This window comes from Pleuronectes platessa, chromosome 8, assembly GCF_947347685.1.
Source record: "Pleuronectes platessa chromosome 8, fPlePla1.1, whole genome shotgun sequence".
Classification (NCBI taxonomy): Eukaryota; Metazoa; Chordata; class Actinopteri; order Pleuronectiformes; family Pleuronectidae; genus Pleuronectes; species Pleuronectes platessa.
Genome location: NC_070633.1, coordinates 18,094,461 through 18,117,714, shown reverse-complemented (window position 1 = coordinate 18,117,714; position 23,254 = coordinate 18,094,461). Strand labels below are relative to the sequence as shown.

The following is a 23,254-nucleotide window of genomic DNA, read 5'->3' as shown; positions in this document are numbered from 1 at the left end:
GGGCTTAGGAAAATAAGTCCACACGATCGGGTGGCACCTGATTTGATGTTTCAAACGAGGCCCTGGTCAAAATAAGAGAAGACGTGTCGATTTCCGGATCTATGTTTTTTTCTCGCTGTGTGGAATTATGCCTTCGCCAGGGAGAAAGACTTGTATCGGGACCTATCTAGTGCTGGTTGTCTTGGTGTATAACTGGGGAGCGGTGTCCGGGCAGCTCTCCTATTCCGTCTCAGAGGAGGTAAACGTGGGCACGTCTGTGGGAAATCTCGCCAAGGATCTGAGCCTGAACGTTCACGACTTGGAGTCACGTATGTTTCAGATTGTTACTGGATCAAAGAGAAAATATTTCGATGTAAATTTGAAGTCAGGTTTTCTCTACGTCATTGAAAGAATAGACAGAGAAGAGCTCTGTGCCAAGGCGACAAAATGTACAATTAACGTCGAAGCTGTGATAAATAATCCACTGAAACTTTACCGTGTTGAAGTGAATATTCTCGATGTAAACGATAATCCGCCGTCCTTCAGTGCCCAATCTCAAACTATCGATATTGCAGAGAGCGTATTACCGGGAGCTACATTCCCTGTGCTCTCGGCCTACGATGCCGATGTCGGGAAAAATGGTATTAACACATACAAGCTGAATCCCAATGAATATTTTTCTTTAGTGGTGCACAGAGGAGAGAGCGTGTCAGCCGAGCTGGTTCTGCAGAAACCATTAGACCGAGAGAAACGGGCTTTGATTAAACTAACGCTGACCGCTGTAGATGGAGGAACGCCTCCGAAATCTGGCACTTCAGAAATATTAATTAATGTTCTGGATATCAATGATAATATTCCAGTCTTTGGCAAAACTCTCTATAAAACAAGTATCACGGAAAATGCAGCACTTGGCACTACAGTACTGGCAGTGACGGCAACTGATGCGGATGAAGGTCCAAACAAAGACATCCTGTATTTACTGAATTCGAAAGATCAGGACCGTGTCTTGGACATTTTCGAAATCGATTCTCAAACGGGAATAATAACAGTTAAAGGAAAGATTGACTTCGAAGCAAATCCTGCCTTCGAAATCCGCGTGCAGGCTGCAGACAAAGGCCAGCCTCCGTTAACAGCTCAGTGTAAAGTGCTCGTGGAGGTGGTGGACTTGAACGACAATGCCCCTGACGTCACGGTGACGTCACTGCTCAGTACAGTGAGGGAGGATGCTGAACTTGGTACAGCCATTGCACTTGTTTCGGTTCTTGACAGAGATGGGGGGAAAAATGGTGAAGTGAAATGTGCAATATTGAATGCAGTCCCGTTTAAATTAGAGACTAACTACAAAAATTATTATTCTTTAGTTATCGCCGGAGCTCTGGATAGGGAACTCGTTACCCACTACAATATTACTATTAAAGCCATAGATGAAGGCAGTCCCCCTCTCTCTAACACAAGTGTGGTTATTGTCCAGGTTTCTGATGTAAATGACAACACACCTCTATTTTCAGAGAGTGTAATAAATATGTACGTGGGAGAAAACAGTCCAGTTGGCACCGTTTTGAAAGCAGTATCTGCAACTGATGCTGACATTAGTGAAAATGGTCGGTTGAGCTACTCATTAGTCAGCGACAAAAATAAAGTGCCGTTGTCTGCTATGCTCAATATCAACTCAGAGACAGGCGATATAATCAGTCTGCAGTCGTTTAACTTTGAGGAGTTAAAAACGTTTCAGTTTCAAGTTCAGGCCACAGACTCTGGTGTTCCTCCGCTCAGCAGCAAAGTGACTGTGAACGTTTTTATCCTGGATGAGAATGACAACAGTCCTTCGGTTCTTTCTCCATACTCTGAGCACGGGTCCGTTAACAGTGAGAGTATCCCCTATTCTGCAGAAGCGGGATACTTTGTGGCAAAGATCAGGGCTGTAGATGCAGACTCTGGATACAACGCACTGCTTTCTTATCACCTCTCTGAGCCCAAAGGAAACAACCTCTTCCGGATCGGAACCAGCACCGGGGAAATCAGGACTAAGAGGAGAATGAGTGACAATGACTTGAAAACTCACCCCTTGGTGGTGCTGGTTTCTGATAACGGAGAACCCTCCCTGTCAGCTACTGTGTCTATAGATGTGGTGGTGGTTGAGAGCACAGCTGACATCCAGACTCAGTTCAGACATGTGCCCACAAAGGAGGATGGCTTCTCTGATTTAAACCTGTATCTACTGATCGGCATCGTGTCGGTGTCAGTCATCTTTCTGCTGAGCCTCATCACTTTAATAGCAGTCAAATGCCACAGGACAGACAGCAGCTTCAGCAGGTACAGCGCCCCAATGATCACCACCCACCCTGACGGGAGCTGGTCTTACTCTAATGCTACTCAGCAGTATGACGTCTGCTTCAGCTCAGACACGCTCAAGAGTGACGTAGTGGTTTTCCCCGCACAGTTTCCGCCTGCAGATGCGGAGCTGATCAGTATTAATGGAGGAGACACTTATAACAGGACTCAGACTCTACCCACCAAGGAGAAGGTAAGAACATTTTTAGCCAATGTCTCATGGTTGTGTTGAAAGTAGAATCAAAGAAATAACCTTAATAAAATATTTTGCTCAACAACAGTCTGTCATTAGAAAGACAGTCTAAGTTTGAGTGAAAGAAGGTGGGAAGTCACACGTTATAGTCTTACAGGCCTGCTCCACATGTCTTGTTCAGTGTTCCCTGCTTTGGCTGCGAACTAATGCATTTAAATGATGTCGCTGTCCGTGGTACTGAGCGTCAGTTTCTTCCTTTGATCTGCCATGTCACATATGGTCAATAGGTATATTTCTTCTCTCCTAAGAAGCCAGTTACAATAGATTATGCAGTATAATTGCAATTGTATGTATGATGATATCATTTGAAGACGTGAGTGTATGACTGTTCACTCAAAATGTGTCAAGTGAGTGTTTGTCTGACTGGTTTAAATCAGAAATGTGTTTTCCATCACAACTTCCTGCTTCAACAGTTGGTTCAATGTTTTATTGTTGATGAGTAAATTTGGGAATGATTGTGAATCAACTAATTTATTTGTGCCTTAATCTCCATATAATCTGGTATTTTCATTTTACATCTTGGATATGAAAAAAAAAACAATTCCAAGCCTCACAGTGTAATTTATAATTCAGTGGTTGTCCACATTTTTGAATGAGAATGTGTATTTTGTAGTTGTGTAGTTTGACAAAGTAACCACACGGGGACGCTTTAGACCGTAACACTGAAAAGTCATGGCTCCGCCCTGAGTTAAAGAAGACGAAGGGACTGTGGGTTTCCATCACAAAGAGACACGGGATGAGACGGGGCGCATGGTGGATTATTTGTCTTTAAAATATGAAAGTCGACATAGCGCTGCCTGCAGTTTAGCTACATCTCACCATTCCACAATAGAAAACATCGCTGTGGATGAGTGCTTGGTTCATTTTCGACGGAATTATGACTCTGCCGAATACCAGGAGGTCTTTTGTAACATATCTGGTGCTGCTGTTGTTGGATTGTTACTGGGAGTCGGCGTCTGGGCAGCTCTCATACTCTGTCTCAGAGGAGGTAAACCCGGGAACTAATGTCGGAAATATCGCTAAGGATCTTAACCTCAACGTGCAGGATTTGGAGACGCGTTCGTTTCAAATTGTTACCGGATCCAAGAGGAAATATTTCGAGGTAAATCTAAAGACCGGATTTCTTCATGTCAGTGAGAGAATAGACCGAGAAGAGCTTTGCACGGATGAACCTAAATGCACCGTCAGCGTAGAGGCTGTGATTAACAACCCATTGAAGCTTTACCGCGTCGAGGTAGAAATCAAAGATGTAAATGACCACTCTCCGTCATTTAACACAAAATCCCAGATACTGGACATTGCAGAGAACACAGTGCCTGGATTCAGATTCGAGTTATCGGAGGCAAGCGATGCTGATGTAGGTAAACATGGCGTTAGTGCGTATAAGCTCAGTCCGAATGAATACTTCAGTCTTGCGACGCACAAAAGAGGGGAGAGTATATCTCCAGAGTTAGTGCTGCAGAAAGCTCTAGACCGGGAGAAAAAGCCACATCTACAGCTCCTGTTAACAGCGTTAGACGGGGGCTCGCCACCGAAATCAGGCACATCAGAAATTGAAATAAATATACTCGACAATAATGACAACGCACCGATGTTCAGCAATAGTCTTCATAAAATCAAAATTTTGGAAAATATCCCCATCGGTACGGCAGTCTTCACCTTAAATGCGACCGACGCAGATGAAGGCCCAAACAGTGAAATAGTATATTCTCTTCGAAGCAAGGACCAGGATCACATTCTGGATGTTTTCAAAATTGACCCTGACACGGGGATCATTTCAGTGAAAGGAAAAATAGACTATGAGGAAAAGAGAGCTTTTGAGATCCGGGCAGAGGCGAGAGACAAAGGCCAGCCTCCGATGTCTGCTCATAGTAAAGTGCTGGTGGAAGTGATTGACGTAAATGACAACGCTCCGGAAATCACTGTGACGTCACTGCTCAACACAGTGAACGAGGACGCTGGTGCAGGTACTGCTATTGCACTCGTATCAGTTCTAGATAGAGACAGTGGCAAAAACGGTGAAGTAAAATGTGAGATCTTGAACACCGTCCCGTTCAAGTTAGAGACAAATTACAAAAACTATTTTTCTTTGGTGGTTGACGGGCGCCTCGACAGAGAGGTCACTCCATTGTACAATATAACTATATCAGCTACAGATGAAGGGAGTCCTCCTCTGTCCAATGTCAGCGTCATTACTGTTCACATTTCTGATGTTAATGACAATATGCCTTATTTCCCAGAACCGGTGATAAACGTTTATGTGAAAGAAAACAGCAAAGTAGGAACAGTAATTAAATCAGTGACTGCAATAGATGCAGACACCAGCAACAATGGTCAGGTGAGCTACTCGATTTTAAACAGTGAAAGTACATCTCTTTCAAACCCCACATTGGTGAACATCAACTCAGAGACAGGAGACATGATCAGTCTGCAGTCTTTTAACTTCGAGGAGCTAAAAACGTTTCAGTTTAAAGTTCAGGCCACAGACTCTGGTGTTCCTCCGCTCAGCAGCAACGTGACTGTGAACGTTTTTATCCTGGATCAGAATGACAACAGTCCTGCGGTCCTCTCTCCATACTCTGAGCACGGCTCTGTAAACAGTGAAAGCATCCCCTATTCTGCTGAAGCGGGATACTTTGTGGCAAAGATCAGGGCTGTAGACGCGGACTCTGGATACAACGCGCTGCTTTCTTATCACCTCTCTGAGCCCAAAGGAAACAACCTCTTCCGGATCGGAACCAGCACCGGGGAAATCAGGACTAAGAGGAGAATGAGTGACAATGACTTGAAAACTCACCCCTTGGTGGTGCTGGTTTCTGATAACGGAGAACCCTCCCTGTCAGCTACTGTGTCTATAGATGTGGTGGTGGTTGAGAGCACAGCTGACATCCAGACTCAGTTCAGACATGTGCCCACAAAGGACGATGGCTTCTCTGATTTAAACCTGTATCTACTGATCGGCATTGCGTCGGTGTCAGTCATCTTTCTGCTGAGCCTCATCACTTTAATAGCAGTCAAATGCCACAGGACAGACAACAGCTTCAGCAGGTACAGCGCCCCAATGATCACCACCCACCCTGACGGGAGCTGGTCTTACTCTAATGCTACTCAGCAGTATGACGTCTGCTTCAGTTCAGACACGCTCAAGAGTGACGTAGTGGTTTTCCCCGCATCGTTTCCACCTGCAGATGCGGAACTGATCAGTATTAATGAGGGAGAAACTTATAGCAGGACTCAGACTTTACCGAACAAAGACAAGGTGAGTTGTAACAGATTTCACAGCTTTGTGTAACATTTAAATGTGCAAAACCCTGAAAAGATTTAAATGGATTGCAAATTATTTTTCAACTTTAAATATCAATGATATGCAGCTATACTCTCACACACTTGTGTCTAGTCCTTTGATAGGGGCCAGCTCTACTCGCACACACACAATCGCTCATAAATCTGAAAGTGTTGATATCTCACTATTGTTTGTAGTCTATCCATCTCTGTGGCATGTCAAACAAATACTGAATGGTTTGATGGCACTTGACCCGGATAAACAGGAAATCTGTGAACTAAGTTCTTCGGTATCTTCAAAGCAGTACTCTGAGCAACGGCATGAAATGCATTCAAACGGGGTTGAGTCGCTGTCCATGGTCCTGAAAACATTGTTTTCTTATTTATTTTGTTGCACTGAGATGCAGATGCTGGTTGTGGTGGTGCTGATTTGCAGATTATATCCTATGTTCTTATGTCTAGTAATTGTGAAATTAAATAAAAAGGCATAGGTGCTGTTAAAGAACAACAAAACTAGAAATCATGTAAATAAATACGATTAACAACACAAGTTACTTGAACTTAATATTAGTGATGGCTCAATGAACAGTCTACCCATTGAGTTAGTCTTTCAAAAAAAATGTTTTATTGATATTAGGCTAAAATATGAATTACACTGTACATGATGAAAATACTATTTTGGGCAGTCATTATTTACACTAATGTGTCACGAGAGGTCGCTGGAGACCATGCAAAAATATTGTGTCCAGAGTTGAGAAGGAACTCCTCCTCTTCTCGTGACAAAACACGTAAACGTCATCTTCTGTCTGTGCTCTGTGGAGATAGTGTACAGTCGAGTGAAGCACTGAAGAGAGAGGACCTCAGTCAGAATGGATTTATAAAAGTGGTGTTTTTTTCGCGGACGGGCCAAAAGGCAGTGACCAGGACACGTCGCCTTTCCTCTGAACAGCGATGGCTGCTCGTGAACAATGGAATAACATTGGGGGTCTGCTTTTCACCCTGCTTTGTCTCTGCGAATGGTCCGGGGCTCAGATATCGTACACGATATCGGAGGAGGTGGACAAAGGAACGGCGGTGGGGAATCTCGCTCGGGATTTAAATCTCAATGTTCAACGGCTCGAGTCCGCGGGACTTCAAATTACCTCGGCGTACAACAAGCGCTATTTCGACATTAACCACGAAACCGGAATGTTTTTCGTTAACGAGAGGATAGACCGGGAAGAGCTTTGTCCGACTACGGTAAAGTGCTCTTTAAACATAGAGGCGGTGCTGAGTAACCCTCGCAGCCTCCATCGAATTGAAGTTGTGGTTAATGATATCAATGACAATGCGCCGTCTTTCCTGGAAGAAATAAGTATAATTGATATGTCTGAATCATCATATATCGGAGAGAGGCATCCGCTTCCTGTGGCTCATGACGCAGACGTGGGGATCAACTCGGTGAAGACCTACAAATTGAACCCGAATGATTATTTTTCGCTGGATATACAGAGCACTGGTGAGCAGAGTGTGTCTGCTGAGTTAGTGCTGCAGAAAGCCTTAGATCGCGAAAAACAGGATGTTATTGAACTCACGCTGACTGCGATGGACGGTGGAAAACCTCCCAAAACGGGGACTTTACAGTTACAAATTAATATTCTTGATGTAAACGACAATTCACCCGTCTTCAGTAAATCTCTCTACAAGGTCCAAGTGGTTGAAAATGCAGATGTAGGCACGAAGTTATTAACGCTGACAGCTACTGATTTAGATGACGGTGTTAATGGCCAGCTTCTGTTCTCTTTTACAGAGAGGGGCCGTTTAAACCCTGACAGTAAATTTGCCCTGAATGATCAAACTGGAGAAATTACCGTGAAAGGTGATATTGATTATGAGGAGAATCAAGCTTATGAGATTCGTGTTCAAGCGCGAGATAAAGGCACTCCTCCTCGCAGTGCGCATTGCAAGGTTTTAGTCGAAGTGATCGATGTGAACGACAACGCTCCGGAAATCTCTGTGTCATCACTGATGAGTCCAGTGAAGGAAGACGCTGAAATAGGCACAGCTGTTGCTATGGTGACTGTCACCGATAAAGACGGAGGCAAAAATGGCGACACAACCTGTAAGTTAACAGGTTCTGTGCCCTTTAAATTAAAATCTAACTATAAAAACTACTATTCGTTGGTAGTGGATGGGACTCTCGACAGAGAGAGTGTTTCCCAATATAATGTATCAATTACAGCGACAGATGAAGGAACTCCGTCTCTGTCGAGCACCAGCATAATAACTGTTCACGTGTCGGATGTTAATGACAATCCTCCGAGGTTCGTGGACTCGCAGATTAATGTTTATGTGAAAGAGAATAGTCCCATTGGATCAACAATACATGCTCTGACGACGTTCGATTCAGATTTAAACGAAAACGCAAAGTCAACTTATCACCTGATTAACAGTTCACCTAAGAGTACACGCGTAGCATCAGTGGTCAACATCAACTCGGAGACCGGAGATATAATCAGTCTGCAGTCGTTTAACTTCGAGGAGATGAAAACGTTTCAGTTTAAAGTTCAGGCCACAGACTCTGGTGTTCCTCCGCTCAGCAGCAACGTGACTGTGAACGTTTTTATCCTGGATGAGAATGACAACAGTCCTTCGGTTCTTTCTCCATATTCCGAGCACGGCTCCGTTAACAGTGAGAGCATCCCCTATTCTGCTGAAGCGGGATACTTTGTGGCAAAGATCAGGGCTGTAGACGCAGACTCTGGATACAACGCGCTGCTTTCTTATCACCTCTCTGAGCCCAAAGGAAACAACCTCTTCCGGATCGGAACCAGCACCGGGGAAATCAGGACTAAGAGGAGAATGAGTGACAATGACCAAAAAACTCACCCCTTGGTGGTGCTGGTTTCTGATAACGGAGAACCCTCCCTGTCAGCTACTGTGTCTATAGATGTGGTGGTGGTTGAGAACACAGCTGACATCCAGACTCAGTTCAGACATGTGCCCACAAAGGACGATGGCTTCTCTGATTTAAACCTGTATCTACTGATCGGCATCGCGTCTGTGTCAGTCATCTTTCTGCTGAGCCTCATCACCTTAATAGCTGTAAAATGCCACAGGACAGACAGCAGCTTCAGCAGGTACAGCGCCCCAATGATCACCACCCACCCTGACGGGAGCTGGTCTTACTCTAATGCTACTCAGCAGTATGACGTCTGCTTCAGCTCAGACACGCTCAAGAGTGACGTAGTGGTTTTCCCCGCACAGTTTCCGCCTGCAGATGCGGAACTGATCAGTATTAACGGAGGAGACACTTATGGCAGGACTCAGACTTTACCGAACAAAGACAAGGTAAGGATAACACCTAGTAATTTTTTTATTGATATAATGTAGTTGTGATCTCAGCTTCCACAATTCAATATCAAGACATATTTTGCCTTGCTTCTCGATTTTTTATGATCTTGCCTTAATTTGTGTATGTGGAGTTTAATTCACACGTCTCATTTTTCTCACTAATGGTGTATTTTTATCACGACATACAATTTACTTTTTTAGGCGTAGAAACTCGTCATCGCGTTTAATTTGCTTCCATGTCACACAGTGCACAATTAGAATGATTAGTTATAATATTTGTCTTGGATCTCGATGGGAAAAAAGATTTTTGGGAAATTGTCAATGTTGTAAGGAATAACGTCATATCAGTCAAACGTTCTTAGACATAAAAATGGTTGCTAAACTCTCCATATTGGCTGAAACACATGTGGAGCCATGCACTACGCTGTAAAGGTAGAATACAGCTTGGTGGTATATGTAAAATATTTGGTGGCAAAATCAACATCCAACAAGTATTGTGAAAAAGAGAGGACCAAGATGCTTGTGATAGTTTGTATTCATGGGAATACAAACTATCCCTGAAGTCCCTGAAATGAAGGAGTAAGGGTCTCTTACACACTGCATCAGTTGAAGGTTATTTACACTTGAAGTAATCCGTACATATGCAAATATGTAACTGAAAACATATTAAAATGCTTAACATGAATTATGACACTAACAATAATCTTCGATTTTGTGTTCATACATCGAAACTATTGTGTGAACCATTTGTGTTGACGTGTCGGTCGTTTACCACGTGATGTCGCTCGAGACCGTAGATTTATTTTTGGGATTGTGTGTGAAACTCCTCCCTGCACGGGAGACCTTAAACTGTCAGTTGAGAGAAGACGCTGGGGTTGGAGGAGGCGAGACGGGCTGCTGCTGCCGCTGGATATTCGTGTTTATGACGGATATACATATAAACTGGACATAAACGACTAGAGGGGATTTAATGCTCATTGTACAGCGATGGAAAACGATATACACGCCTGGATTCATATTTTTGCGCTGCTTTGTCTTTGTGACTGGTCCGCTGCACAGTTATCCTACACCATTTCCGAGGAGGCAAACAAAGGCACGGTGGTGGGGAATATCGCAAAGGATTTGAACTTGAATGCACAGGATCTAGAAACGAGGGATTTACGAATTGTTTCTAGTTACCGTGAGAAATATTTTGACGTGAATTTGCGGACTGGGAACCTGTTTGTCGACGAGAGAATAGACCGAGAAGAGCTTTGTCCGAACACAGCACAATGCTCCCTGAGAATACAGGCTGTTTTAAGCAATCCAATGAATGCACACCGCATTGAGGTTAGTCTGCTAGATATAAATGATAACTCGCCAGAATTCATTGAACAGTTTTATTGGTTAAACATCTCGGAATCACTGTCAGCGGGAGGGCGATATTTTCTCCCCATAGCAGTAGATGCAGACATCGGTGGCAACTCAGTGAAGACGTACAAGCTGAGTAAAAATGAACATTTCTCTCTGGATGTGCAAAGCGGCGGAGAGCACGGAGTGTCCGCTGAGTTAGTGCTGCAGAAAGCTTTGGACCGAGAGAAACAGTCGCTAATTCCGCTTATTCTGACGGCTGTGGATGGAGGAAAACCTCCCAGATCGGGAACACTGAAAATTAATGTTAATGTTTTAGATAACAATGATAATACGCCCATTTTTAGCAAGACGCTTTATAAAGTGCGTGTCAAAGAAAACGCGTCTCCCGGTTCACTCGTTATTGAGTTAAATGCAACCGATGCAGACGAGGGCATGAACAGTAAGATCCTGTATTCCTTTCTCAAACGAGGTAATATTGATCCATCAAGTATATTTGATCTAAATTCAGAAACTGGAGAAATTACTGTGAAGGGAACATTAGATTATGAGGAGACTGCTGCTTATGAGGTCAGAGTTCAGGCGATGGATCGAGGCATCTCTCCTCGTAGTGCACATGCCAAATTATTAATAGAGATAATTGATGTGAATGACAATGCCCCAGAGATATCAGTGACGTCATTGATGACGCCTGTCAAAGAAGACGCAGAGCTGGGGACAGTAGTTGCTTTTCTCACAGTGAGTGATACAGATGGAGGAACAAATGGTGTAGTTAACTGTAAGGTGGAGGGCTCTGTTCCGTTTAAACTCAAGTCCAACTACAAAAATGACTATTCATTAGTAGTAGATGGACCATTGGACAGAGAAAACACTTCTCTTTACAATGTCACCATTACAGCTGCAGATGAAGGAATTCCACCTCTGTCTAGCAACAGGGTCATTACTGTTCATGTTTCTGATGTCAATGACAATGCACCTCGTTTTATGGAGCCTGTGATAAAAATCTATGTGAAAGAAAACAGTCCAACAGGATCCATTATTTATACAATAAATGCCTCTGATCCTGATTTGGACAGTAATGCAAAGCTGACTTACAGGTTGTTAGAAAACTCTCAAAAAAATATTCCAATTTCATCTATTGTAAACATCAACTCAGAAACAGGAGATATACTTAGTCTGCAGGCTTTTAACTTTGAGGAGTTGAAAACGTTTCAGTTTAAAGTTCAGGCCACAGACTCTGGTGTTCCTCCGCTCAGCAGCAACGTGACTGTGAACGTTTTTATCCTGGATGAGAATGACAACAGTCCTTCAGTTCTTTCTCCATACTCTGAGCACGGCTCCGTTAACAGTGAGAGCATCCCCTATTCTGCTGAAGCGGGATACTTTGTGGCAAAGATCAGGGCTGTAGACGCAGACTCTGGATACAACGCGCTGCTTTCTTATCACCTCTCTGAGCCCAAAGGAAACAACCTCTTCCGGATCGGAACCAGCACCGGGGAAATCAGGACTAAGAGGAGAATGAGTGACAATGACTTGAAAACTCACCCCTTGGTGGTGCTGGTTTCTGATAACGGAGAACCCTCCCTGTCAGCTACTGTGTCTATAGATGTGGTGGTGGTTGAGAGCACAGCTGACATCCAGACTCAGTTCAGACATGTGCCCACAAAGGACGATGGCTTCTCTGATTTAAACCTGTATCTGCTGATTGGCATTGTGTCGGTGTCAGTCATATTTCTGCTGAGCCTCGTCACTTTAATAGCTGTCAAATGCCACAGGACAGACAGCAGCTTCAGCAGGTACAGCGCCCCAATGATCACCACCCACCCTGACGGGAGCTGGTCTTACTCTAATGCTACTCAGCAGTATGACGTCTGCTTCAGCTCAGACACGCTCAAGAGTGACGTAGTGGTTTTCCCCACACAGTTTCCACCTGCAGATGCGGAACTGATCAGTATTAATGGAGGAGAAACATTCAACAGGACTCAGACTTTGCCCAACAAAGACAAGGTAGGCAATTTGTGCTGGATGCTTGGGAAACGAAACTATGACAAAAACACAAGATTTCCTATCTGCTTATTATTTTAAGCAATACAGCAGAAATCAAATAACACATTATACATAAGGCAAACAAAATACTATCAGTTTGACAACCTATTGCACTTGTTGCATCAACTAATTTAACCTACATGACAGTATGTGTGTACATTAAGGACACTAAATGTTTTACATTGATTGCTGGATCACAAGTATAACACTTTCTAGCCCTTTCAGATTTGACGCCATGTATTTTCTCAATCTAGCGGTCTTGAGCAAGAAGCCTCGTCTCAACGTTTTTAAAGTAAAATGGTTATGGTGTGATGGGAGGATTGAACTTGGTCATAGTCAGTATTTTGATTTGACTCTCTGCCAGGGAGAATGCTGCCTTTTTGTCATTCAGCTGAACGACAGGACTAGTTCATTCATGTTGGCAACATTTTAGTAGTGATTACACAAATTCAAGATGGTTTTGTCTGAACTGAAACAGTGATTGCATTGGTACTGAGCTTGTAACCTCATATGAAACAGGTTTAACTCAGCTGTGGTTCGCAAAGCCCCCTCAAACTGAATGCAGTGAAAAGGCGCTGTCCATGGTGCTAGACTTACTGATGGCTGTATGTGTTTTTGTAACCATGCAGGAAAAAAATATGATCTCTGTAATGTATCCCTCATTCCTGAAATGGGCAATTTAAAGTATGGTATCAATTCCATTGTAATCTTATGTTTGGGTATGTGGGAGTATTAGTACTTTACAATGACTCGTTCAGCCACCAAAGTGTACTCGTGGTTGTCACATTAAATATTCAAAAGGTAAACCTAATCATTTCTGTCATTCATTAAGTTTTGGATGAGATGACTTTGTGGTACACACTGGCTTGAGTTTCATTCCCCATCATTCACCACACGAGGTCGCAAGAGACCGTGACCATGAATGTGTGCGTGTACGTCCAAAACTCCTCCCTGCTGAGGAAAAAATAAATCGTCATCAGCCTTAGTACACCCACTGAAGGTGCCGTGGCTAGAAGGGCAGGAGCCTCCCCACAACAATCTAGCTTTGGGTGGAAATATCGCTGCTGAGGATAAATGATCGACTGGGCTCAGTTCTTATGTTGTTTCAACAATGTATATCCGACGAGAAAGTGAGGTCATCTGGATTCACGTCGTAACGCTCCTTTGTCTTTGTGACTGGACCGCCTCGCAGATATCCTACTCGATTTCCGAGGAGGCGAACAAAGGCACTGTAGTGGGGAATATCGCAAAGGATTTAAACGTTAACCTGCAGGAACTGGAAGCCAGAGATCTGCGTATTGTTTCGAGTTACAGTAAGAAATATTTTGAAGTGAATTTGCGGACCGGAAACATCTTTGTCGATGAGAGAATAGACCGAGAAGAGCTTTGTCCTAAGTTGGAAAAATGCTTGTTGAAAATACAAGCTGTTTTAAACAACCCCATGACTGCACACCGCGTAGAGATCAATGTTTTGGATGTAAACGACAACCCACCTGCGTTTATTGAAGACACGTATTATTTGAATATTTCTGAATCATCGTTGACGGGAGAGCGATATTTTCTCCCCATAGCAGTAGATGCAGACATCGGTGGGAATTCAGTAAAGACGTACAAGCTGAGTCAAAATGAAAATTTCTCTCCTGATGTGCAAAGCGGTGGAGACCACGGAGTGTCCGCTGAGTTAGTGCTGCAGAAAGCTTTAGATCGAGAGAAACAGTCAGTAATTAAACTTGTCCTGACGGCTGTGGATGGAGGCAGACCGCCACGAACGGGTTCGTTACAATTAATTGTTAATGTAATAGACGCCAATGATAACATACCCACTTTCAGTAAATCTCTTTATAAAGTGCGTGTCAAAGAAAACGCGACTCCTGGTTCACTTGTAATTAAGTTAAATGCAACTGATGCAGACGACGGCATGAACAGTAAGATCCTGTATTCTTTGATCAAACGAGGTAATATTGATCCATCCAAAATGTTTGATCTAAAATCAGAAACTGGAGAAATTACTGTGAAGGGAACATTAGATTATGAGGAGACTCCTGCTTATGAGGTCAGAGTTCAAGCGATGGATCAGGGCACCTCTCCTCGTAGTGCACTTGCCAAATTATTAATAGAGATAATTGATGTAAATGACAATTCCCCAGAGATATCAGTGACGTCACTGATGACGCCTGTAAAAGAAGACGCAGAGCTGGGGACAATAGTTGCTTTTCTCACAGTGAGTGATACAGATGGAGGAAACAATGGTGTAGTTAACTGTAAGGTAGAGGGCTCTGTTCCTTTTAAACTCAAGTCCAACTACAAAAATGACTATTCATTAGTAGTAGATGGACCATTGGACAGAGAAAACACTTCTCTTTACAATGTCACCATTACAGCTGCAGACGAAGGAATTCCACCTCTGTCCAGCACCAGGGTCATTACTGTTCATGTTTCTGATGTCAATGACAATGCACCTCGTTTCATGGAGCCTGTGATAAAAATGTATGTGAAAGAAAACAGTCCAACAGGATCCATTATTTATACAATCAATGCTTCTGATCCTGATTTGGACAGTAATGCAAAGCTGACTTACAGGTTGTTAGATAACTCTCAAAAGCATATTCCAATTTCATCCATTGTAAACATCAACTCAGAAACAGGAGATATAATCAGTCTGCAGTCGTTTAACTTTGAGGAGTTGAAAACGTTTCAGTTTCAAGTTCAGGCCACAGACTCTGGTGTTCCTCCGCTCAGCAGCAATGTGACTGTGAACGTTTTTATCCTGGATGAGAATGACAACAGTCCTTCAGTTCTTTCTCCATACTCTGAGCACGGCTCCGTTAACAGTGAAAGTATCCCCTATTCTGCAGAAGCGGGATACTTTGTGGCAAAGATCAGGGCTGTAGATGCAGACTCTGGATACAACGCGCTGCTTTCTTATCACCTCTCTGAGCCCAAAGGAAACAACCTCTTCCGGATCGGAACCAGCACCGGGGAAATCAGGACTAAGAGGAGAATGAGTGACAATGACTTGAAAACTCACCCCTTGGTGGTGCTGGTTTCTGATAACGGAGAACCCTCCCTGTCAGCTACTGTGTCTATAGATGTGGTGGTGGTTGAGAGCACAGCTGACATCCAGACTCAGTTCAGACATGTGCCCACAAAGGACGATGGCTTCTCTGATTTAAACCTGTATCTACTGATCGGCATTGTGTCGGTGTCAGTCATCTTTCTGCTGAGCCTCATCACATTAATAGCAGTCAAATGCCACAGGACAGACAGCAACTTCAGCAGGTACAGCGCCCCAATGATCACCACCCACCCTGACGGGAGCTGGTCTTACTCTAATGCTACTCAGCAGTATGACGTCTGCTTCAGCTCAGACACCCTCAAGAGTGACGTAGTGGTTTTCCCCACACAGTTTCCGCCTGCAGATGCGGAACTGATCAGTATTAATGGAGGAGAAACATTCAACAGGACTCAGACTTTGCCCAACAAAGACAAGGTAGGCAATTTGTGCTGGATGCTTGGGAAACAAAAGTGTGACAAAAACATGAGATTTCCTAACTGCTTATTATTTTTAAGCAATACAGCAGAAGTCTAATAACACATCATAAATTAGGCAAAGAAATACTATCAGTCTGACAATCTATTGCACTTGTTGCATCGACTACATTAATCTTTCATGACAGTATCTGTGTTTATTAAGTAAACAAAATGTTTTAGATTGATGCTGGACCACAAGTATAACAATTTCTAGTCCTTACAGATTTAACGCAATGTATTTTCTAGCTTTGGCGGTTTTGACCAAGATTCCATGTTTAAACATATTTAAAGTAAACTGGTTATGGTGCTTTGGGGGTATTGAACTTGTTCAAAGTCAGTATTTAGATTTTACTCTCTGCCGGGGAGAACGCTGCCTTTGTGTCATTCAGTTGAAAGACATGATTCTTTCATTCATGTTCGCAACATTTTAGTAGTGATTACAAGATTTCAAAATGGTTTTGTCTGAACTTAAACAGTGATTGCATTGGTGCTGAGCTTGATACCTCATATGAAACAGGTTTAACTCAGCTGAGGTTTTGCAAAGCCTCCTCAAACTAAATGCAGTAAAAAGGCGCTGTCCATGGTGCTAGAACTACTGTTGGCTGTATATGCTTTTGCAACCATGCAGGAAAAAAGTATGATGTCTTTAATGTAAACCTCATTACTGAAATGGGCAATTTCAAGTATGGTATCAATGTCATTGTAATCTTATTTCTGGGTATGTTGGAGTATTTGTACTTTACAATGACTCATTCACCAACTTAAGTGTAGTAGTGGTTGCCACATTAAATATTCAAAAGGTAAACCTAATTATTTCTGTCATTCATAATGTTTTGGATGAGATGACCGTGTGTTACACACTGGGTTGTGTTTCATTCCCCATCATTCACCACACGAGGTCGCAGGAGACCGTAACTATGAATGTCTGCGTGTACGTCCAAAACTCCTCCCTGCTGAGGAACAAATAAATCGTCATCAGCCTTGGTACACCCACTGAAGGTGCCGTGGCGAGAAGGGCAGAAGCCTCCCCACAACAATCTAGCTTTGGGTGGAAATATCACTGCGGAGGATAAATGATCGACTGGGCTCAGTTCTTATGTTGTTTCAACAATGTGTATCCGACGAGAAAGTGAGGTCATCTGGATTCACGTCGTAACGCTCCTTTGTCTTTGTGACTGGACCGCCTCGCAGATATCCTACTCGATTTCCGAGGAGGCGAACAAAGGCACTGTAGTGGGGAATATTGCAAAGGATTTAAACGTAAACCTGCAGGAACTGGAGGCCAGAGATCTGCGTATTGTTTCGAGTTACAGTAAGAACTATTTTGAGGTGAATTTGCGGACCGGAAACATCTTTGTCGACGAGAGAATAGACCGAGAAGAGCTTTGTTCTAATGTGGAAAAATGCTTGTTGAAAATACAAGCTGTTTTAAACAACCCCATGACTGCACACCGCGTAGAGATCAACGTTTTGGATGTAAACGACAACCCACCTGCTTTTATTGAAAACACGTATTATTTGAATATTTCTGAATCATCGTTGACGGGAGAGCGTTATCTTCTCCCCATAGCAGTAGATGCAGACATCGGTGGGAATTCAGTAAAGACGTACAAGCTGAGTCAAAGTGAACATTTCTCTCTGGATGTACAAAGCGGTGGAGAACACGGAGTGTCCGCTGAGTTAGTGCTGCAGAAAGCTTTGGATCGAGAGAAACAGTCGCTAATTAAACTTATCCTGACGGCTGTAGATGGAGGCAGACCTCCTAGATCCGGATCTATACAATTGATTGTTAATGTAATCGACGCCAATGATAACATACCCACTTTCAGTAAATCTCTTTATAAAGTGCGTGTCAAAGAAAATGCGACTCCGGGTTCAGTTGTAATTAAGTTAAATGCAACTGATAGAGATGAGGGCATAAACAGTAAGATCCTGTATTCTTTGATCAAACGAGGTAATATTGATCCATCAAATATTTTTGATCTAAATTCAGAAACAGGAGAAATTACTGTGAAGGGAACATTAGATTATGAGGAGACTTCTGCTTATGAGGTCAGAGTTCAAGCGATGGATCAAGGCACCTCTCCTCGTAGTGCACATGCCAAATTATTAATAGAGATAACTGATGTTAATGACAATGTCCCAGTGATTTCAGTGACGTCACTGATGACGCCTGTAAAAGAAGACGCAGAGCTGGGGACAATAGTTGCTTTTCTCACAGTGAGTGATACAGATGGAGGAAACAATGGTGTAGTTAACTGTAAGGTAGAAGGCTCTGTTCCTTTTAAACTAAAGTCCAACTACAAAAATGACTATTCGTTAGTAGTAGATGGACCATTGGACAGAGAAAACACTTCTCTTTACAATGTCACCATTACAGCTGCAGACAAAGGAATTCCACCTCTGTCCAGCACCAGGGTCATTACTGTTCATGTTGCTGATGTCAATGACAACGCACCTCGTTTCATGGAGCCTGTGATAAAAATTTACGTGAAAGAAAACAGTCCAACAGGATCCATTATTTATACAATAAATGCCTCTGATCCTGATTTGGACAGTAATGCAAAGCTGACTTACAGGTTGTTAGATAACTCTCAAACAAATATTCCAATTTCATCTATTGTAAATATCAACTCAGAAACAGGAGAAATAATCAGTCTGCAGGCTTTTAACTTTGAGGAGTTGAAAACATTTCAGTTTAAAGTCCAGGCCACAGACTCTGGTGTTCCTCCGCTCAGCAGCAACGTGACTGTGAACGTTTTTATCCTGGATGAGAATGACAACAGTCCCTCGGTTCTTTCTCCATATTCTGAGCACGGCTCCGTTAACAGTGAGAGCATCCCCTATTCTGCTGAAGCTGGATACTTTGTGGCAAAGATCAGGGCTGTAGACGCAGACTCTGGATACAACGCACTGCTTTCTTATCACCTCTCTGAGCCCAAAGGAAACAACCTCTTCCGGATCGGAACCAGCACCGGGGAAATCAGGACTAAGAGGAGAATGAGTGACAATGACTTGAAAACTCACCCCTTGGTGGTGCTGGTTTCTGATAACGGAGAACCCTCCCTGTCAGCTACTGTGTCTATAGATGTGGTGGTGGTTGAGAGCACAGCTGACATCCAGACCCAGTTCAGACATGTGCCCACAAAGGACGATGGCTTCTCTGATTTAAACCTGTATCTGCTGATCGGCATCGTGTCGGTGTCAGTCATCTTTCTGCTGAGCCTCGTCACTTTAATAGCAGTCAAATGCCACAGGACAGACAGCAGTTTCAGCAGGTACAGCGCCCCAATGATCACCACCCACCCTGACGGGAGCTGGTCTTACTCTAATGCTACTCAGCAGTACGACGTCTGCTTCAGCTCAGACACCCTCAAGAGTGACGTAGTGGTTTTCCCCACACAGTTTCCGCCTGCAGATGCGGAACTGATCAGTATTAATGGAGGAGAAACATTCAACAGGACTCAGACTTTGCCCAACAAAGACAAGGTAGGCAATTTGTGCTGGATGCTTGGGAAACGAAACTATGACAAAAACATGAGATTTACTATCTGCTTATTATTTTAAGCAATACAGCAGAAATCTAATAACACATCATAAATGAGCCAAATAAATACTATCAGTCTGTCAATCTATTGCACTTGTTGCATCGACTACTTTAACCTCTCATGACAGTATCTGTGTGCATTAAGGAAACAAAATGTTTTAGATTGATGCTGGACAACAAGTATAACAATTTCTAGTCCATTCAGATTTAACGCAATGTATTTTCTACCTTTGGTGGTTTTGACCAAGATTCTATGTTTAAACACATTTAAAGTAAACTGGTTATGGTGCTTTGTGAGTATTGAACTTGTTCATAGTCAGTATTTTGATTTCACTCTGGAGAACGCTGCCTTTGTCTCATTCAGCTGAAAGACATGACTAGTTCATTCATGTTGGCAACATTTTAGTAGTGATTATACAAATTCAAGATGTTTTTTTCTGAACTGAAACAGTGATTGCATTGGTGCTGAGCTTGTAACCTCATATGAAACAGGTTTAACTCAGCTGAGGTTTTGCCAAGCCTTCTTAAACTGAATGCAGTGAAAAGGCGCTGTCCTTTGTGCTAGACATACCGATGGAAGTATGTAGTTTCGTTGCCATGCTGGAAACAAATATGATCTCTTTCATGTATGACATATTCCTAATATGGACAATGTAAAGTATGGTACTAAATTTCATTGTAATCGTTTTTATGGGTATATTTCGTTATTTGTACTTTACATTTCTTGTTCAGCCACTAAAGTGTTTAGCTTTTCCATCCAATAGTGGTTGTCACATTAAATATTAAAAAGGTAAACCTCATAATTTCTATCATTCATTAAGTTTTGAATGAGATGACCATATGTTACACACTGGGTTGTATTTCATTCCCCATTATTCACCACACGAGGTCGCAGGAGACCGTATCCATGAATGTGTGCGTGTAAGTCCAAAACTCCTCCCTGCCGAGGACAAAATATATCGTCATCAGCCTTAGTACACCCACTGAAGGTGCCGTGACGAGAAGGGCAGGAGCTTCCCCACAACAATCTATCTTTGGGTGGAAATATCACTGCTGAGGATAAATGATCGACTGGGCTCAGTTCTTATGTTATTTCAACAATGTATATCCGACGAGAAAGTGAGGTCATCTGGATTCAAGTCGTAACGTTCCTTTGTCTTTGTGACTGGACCGCCTCGCAGATATCCTACTCGATTTCCGAGGAGGCGAACAAAGGCACTGTAGTGGGGAATATCGCAAAGGATTTAAACGTCAACCTGCAGGAACTAGAGGCCAGAGATCTGCGTATTGTTTCGAGTTACAGTAAGACATATTTTGACGTGAATTTGCGGACCGGAAACATCTTTGTCGATGAGAGAATAGACCGAGAAGAGCTTTGTCCTAATTTGGAAAAATGCTTGTTGAAAATACAAGCTGTTTTAAACAACCCTATGACTGCACACCGCGTAGAGATCAACGTTTTGGATGTAAACGACAACCCACCTGCTTTTATTGAAAACACGTATTATTTGAATATATCTGAATCATCGTTGATGGGAGAGCGATATTTTCTCCCCATAGCAGTAGATGCAGACATCGGTGGGAATTCAGTAAAGACGTACAAGCTGAGTCAAAGTGAACATTTCTCTCTGGATGTACAAAGCGGTGGAGAACACGGAGTGTCCGCTGAGTTAGTGCTGCAGAAAGCTTTAGATCGAGAGAAACAGTCGCTAATTAAACTTGTCCTGACGGCTATAGACGGAGGCAGGCCCCCCCGAACGGGCTCATTACAATTAATTGTTAATGTTATCGACGTCAATGATAACATACCAACTTTCAGTAAATCTCTTTATAAAGTGCATGTCAAAGAAAACGCGTCTCCCGGTTCACTTGTTATTAAATTAAATGCAACCGATGCGGATGAGGATATGAACAGTAAGATCCTGTATTCTTTTCTCAAACGAGGTAATATTGATCCATCAAATATTTTTGATCTAAATTCAGAAACTGGAGAAATTACTGTGAAGGGAACATTAGATTGGGAAGAGACTCCTGCGTATGAGGTCAGAGTGCAAGCTATGGATCAAGGTCCTGTTCCTCGTAGTGCACATTCCAAATTATTAATAGAGATCATTGATGTGAATGACAATGCCCCAGAGATATCAGTGACTTCACGGATGACGCCTGTAAAAGAAGACGCAGAGCTGGGGACAATAGTTGCTTTTCTTACAGTGAGTGATACAGATGGAGGAACCAATGGTGTAGTTAACTGTAAGGTAGAGGGCTCTGTTCCTTTTAAACTCAAGTCCAACTACAAAAATGACTATTCATTAGTAGTAGATGGACCATTGGACAGAGAAAACACTTCTCTTTACAATGTCACCATTACAGCTGCAGACGAAGGAAGTCCACCTCTGTCCAGCACCAGGGTCATTACTGTTCATGTTTCTGATGTCAATGACAATGCACCTCGTTTCATGGAGCCTGTGATAAAAATTTACGTGAAAGAAAACAGTCCAACAGGATCCATTATCTATACAATAAATGCCTCTGATCCTGATTTGGACAGTAATGCAAAGCTGACTTACAGGTTGTTAGATAACTCTCAAACAAATATTCCAATTTCATCTATTGTAAACATCAACTCAGAAACAGGAGAAATAATCAGTCTGCAGGCTTTTAATTTCGAGGAGTTGAAAACATTTCAGTTTAAAGTCCAGGCCACAGACTCTGGTGTTCCTCCGCTCAGCAGCAACGTGACTGTGAACATTTTTATCCTGGATGAGAATGACAACAGTCCCTCGGTTCTTTCTCCATATTCTGAGCACGGCTCCGTTAACAGTGAGAGCATCCCCTTTTCTGCTGAAACGGGATACTTTGTGGCAAAGATCAGGGCTGTAGACGCAGACTCTGGATACAACGCACTGCTTTCTTATCACCTCTCTGAGCCCAAAGGAAACAACCTCTTCCGGATCGGAACCAGCACCGGGGAAATCAGGACTAAGAGGAGAATGAGTGACAATGACTTGAAAACTCACCCCTTGGTGGTGCTGGTTTCTGATAACGGAGAACCCTCCCTGTCAGCTACTGTGTCTATAGATGTGGTGGTGGTTGAGAGCACAGCTGACATCCAGACTCAGTTCAGACATGTGCCCACAAAGGACGATGGCTTCTCTGATTTAAACCTGTATCTACTGATCGGCATCGTGTCGGTTTCAGTTATCTTTCTGCTGAGCCTCATCACTTTAATAGCTGTCAAATGCCACAGGACAGACAGCAGCTTCAGCAGGTACAGCGCCCCAATGATCACCACCCATCCTGACGGGAGCTGGTCTTACTCTAAAGCTACTCAGCAGTATGACGTCTGCTTCAGCTCAGACACACTCAAGAGTGACGTAGTGGTTTTCCCCGCACAGTTTCCGCCTGCAGATGCGGAACTGATCAGTATTAATGGAGGAGAAACTTATACCATGACTCAGACTCTACCAAACAAAGATAAGGTGAGTTACACATTGTAGTAAAATCTTGAAAAATAGAAATGCTATGACTGAGATAATCGCAATGTTTGATATGCAGGCGAGCATATCATAATGAAGATACAGGCCAACATTTACACAAACGAT

At 43.0% G+C, this 23,254-nt stretch overlaps 5 protein-coding genes across 13 annotated transcripts in view; all 5 read left to right on the top strand.

The window, feature by feature from the left end:
- LOC128446183 (protocadherin alpha-C2) overlaps positions 1-23,254 on the top strand; it is a 150,794-nt gene that overhangs the window by 83,771 nt on the left and 43,769 nt on the right. Inside the window, exon 1 of one of the 9 annotated variants that reach the window (XM_053429162.1) lies at positions 5-2,503. The exons of 6 other annotated variants lie outside the window; for them this stretch is intronic. In XM_053429162.1, coding sequence (XP_053285137.1) covers positions 128-2,503 — 2,376 coding nt within the window. In that variant the 5' untranslated portion in view covers positions 5-127. Of the gene's footprint in view, positions 1-4; positions 2,504-6,667; positions 9,176-17,114; positions 19,595-23,254 lie in introns of those variants that run through there. 2 more of the 9 variants (XM_053429159.1, XM_053429160.1) reach the window with 2 other exon arrangements.
- LOC128446351 (protocadherin alpha-3) lies at positions 3,291-5,855 on the top strand. Its single transcript, XM_053429369.1, has one exon. The coding sequence runs from the start codon at positions 3,411-3,413 to the stop codon at positions 5,853-5,855; it is 2,445 nt and encodes an 814-aa protein (XP_053285344.1). The 5' UTR covers positions 3,291-3,410.
- Positions 10,059-12,613, top strand: LOC128446349 (protocadherin alpha-5-like). Its single transcript, XM_053429368.1, has one exon. The coding sequence runs from the start codon at positions 10,166-10,168 to the stop codon at positions 12,611-12,613; it is 2,448 nt and encodes an 815-aa protein (XP_053285343.1). The 5' UTR covers positions 10,059-10,165.
- Positions 13,574-16,163, top strand: LOC128446348 (protocadherin alpha-2). Its single transcript, XM_053429367.1, has one exon. The coding sequence runs from the start codon at positions 13,686-13,688 to the stop codon at positions 16,161-16,163; it is 2,478 nt and encodes an 825-aa protein (XP_053285342.1). The 5' UTR covers positions 13,574-13,685.
- On the top strand, positions 20,643-23,149 carry LOC128446345 (protocadherin alpha-2-like). Its single transcript, XM_053429364.1, has one exon. The coding sequence runs from the start codon at positions 20,753-20,755 to the stop codon at positions 23,147-23,149; it is 2,397 nt and encodes a 798-aa protein (XP_053285339.1). The 5' UTR covers positions 20,643-20,752.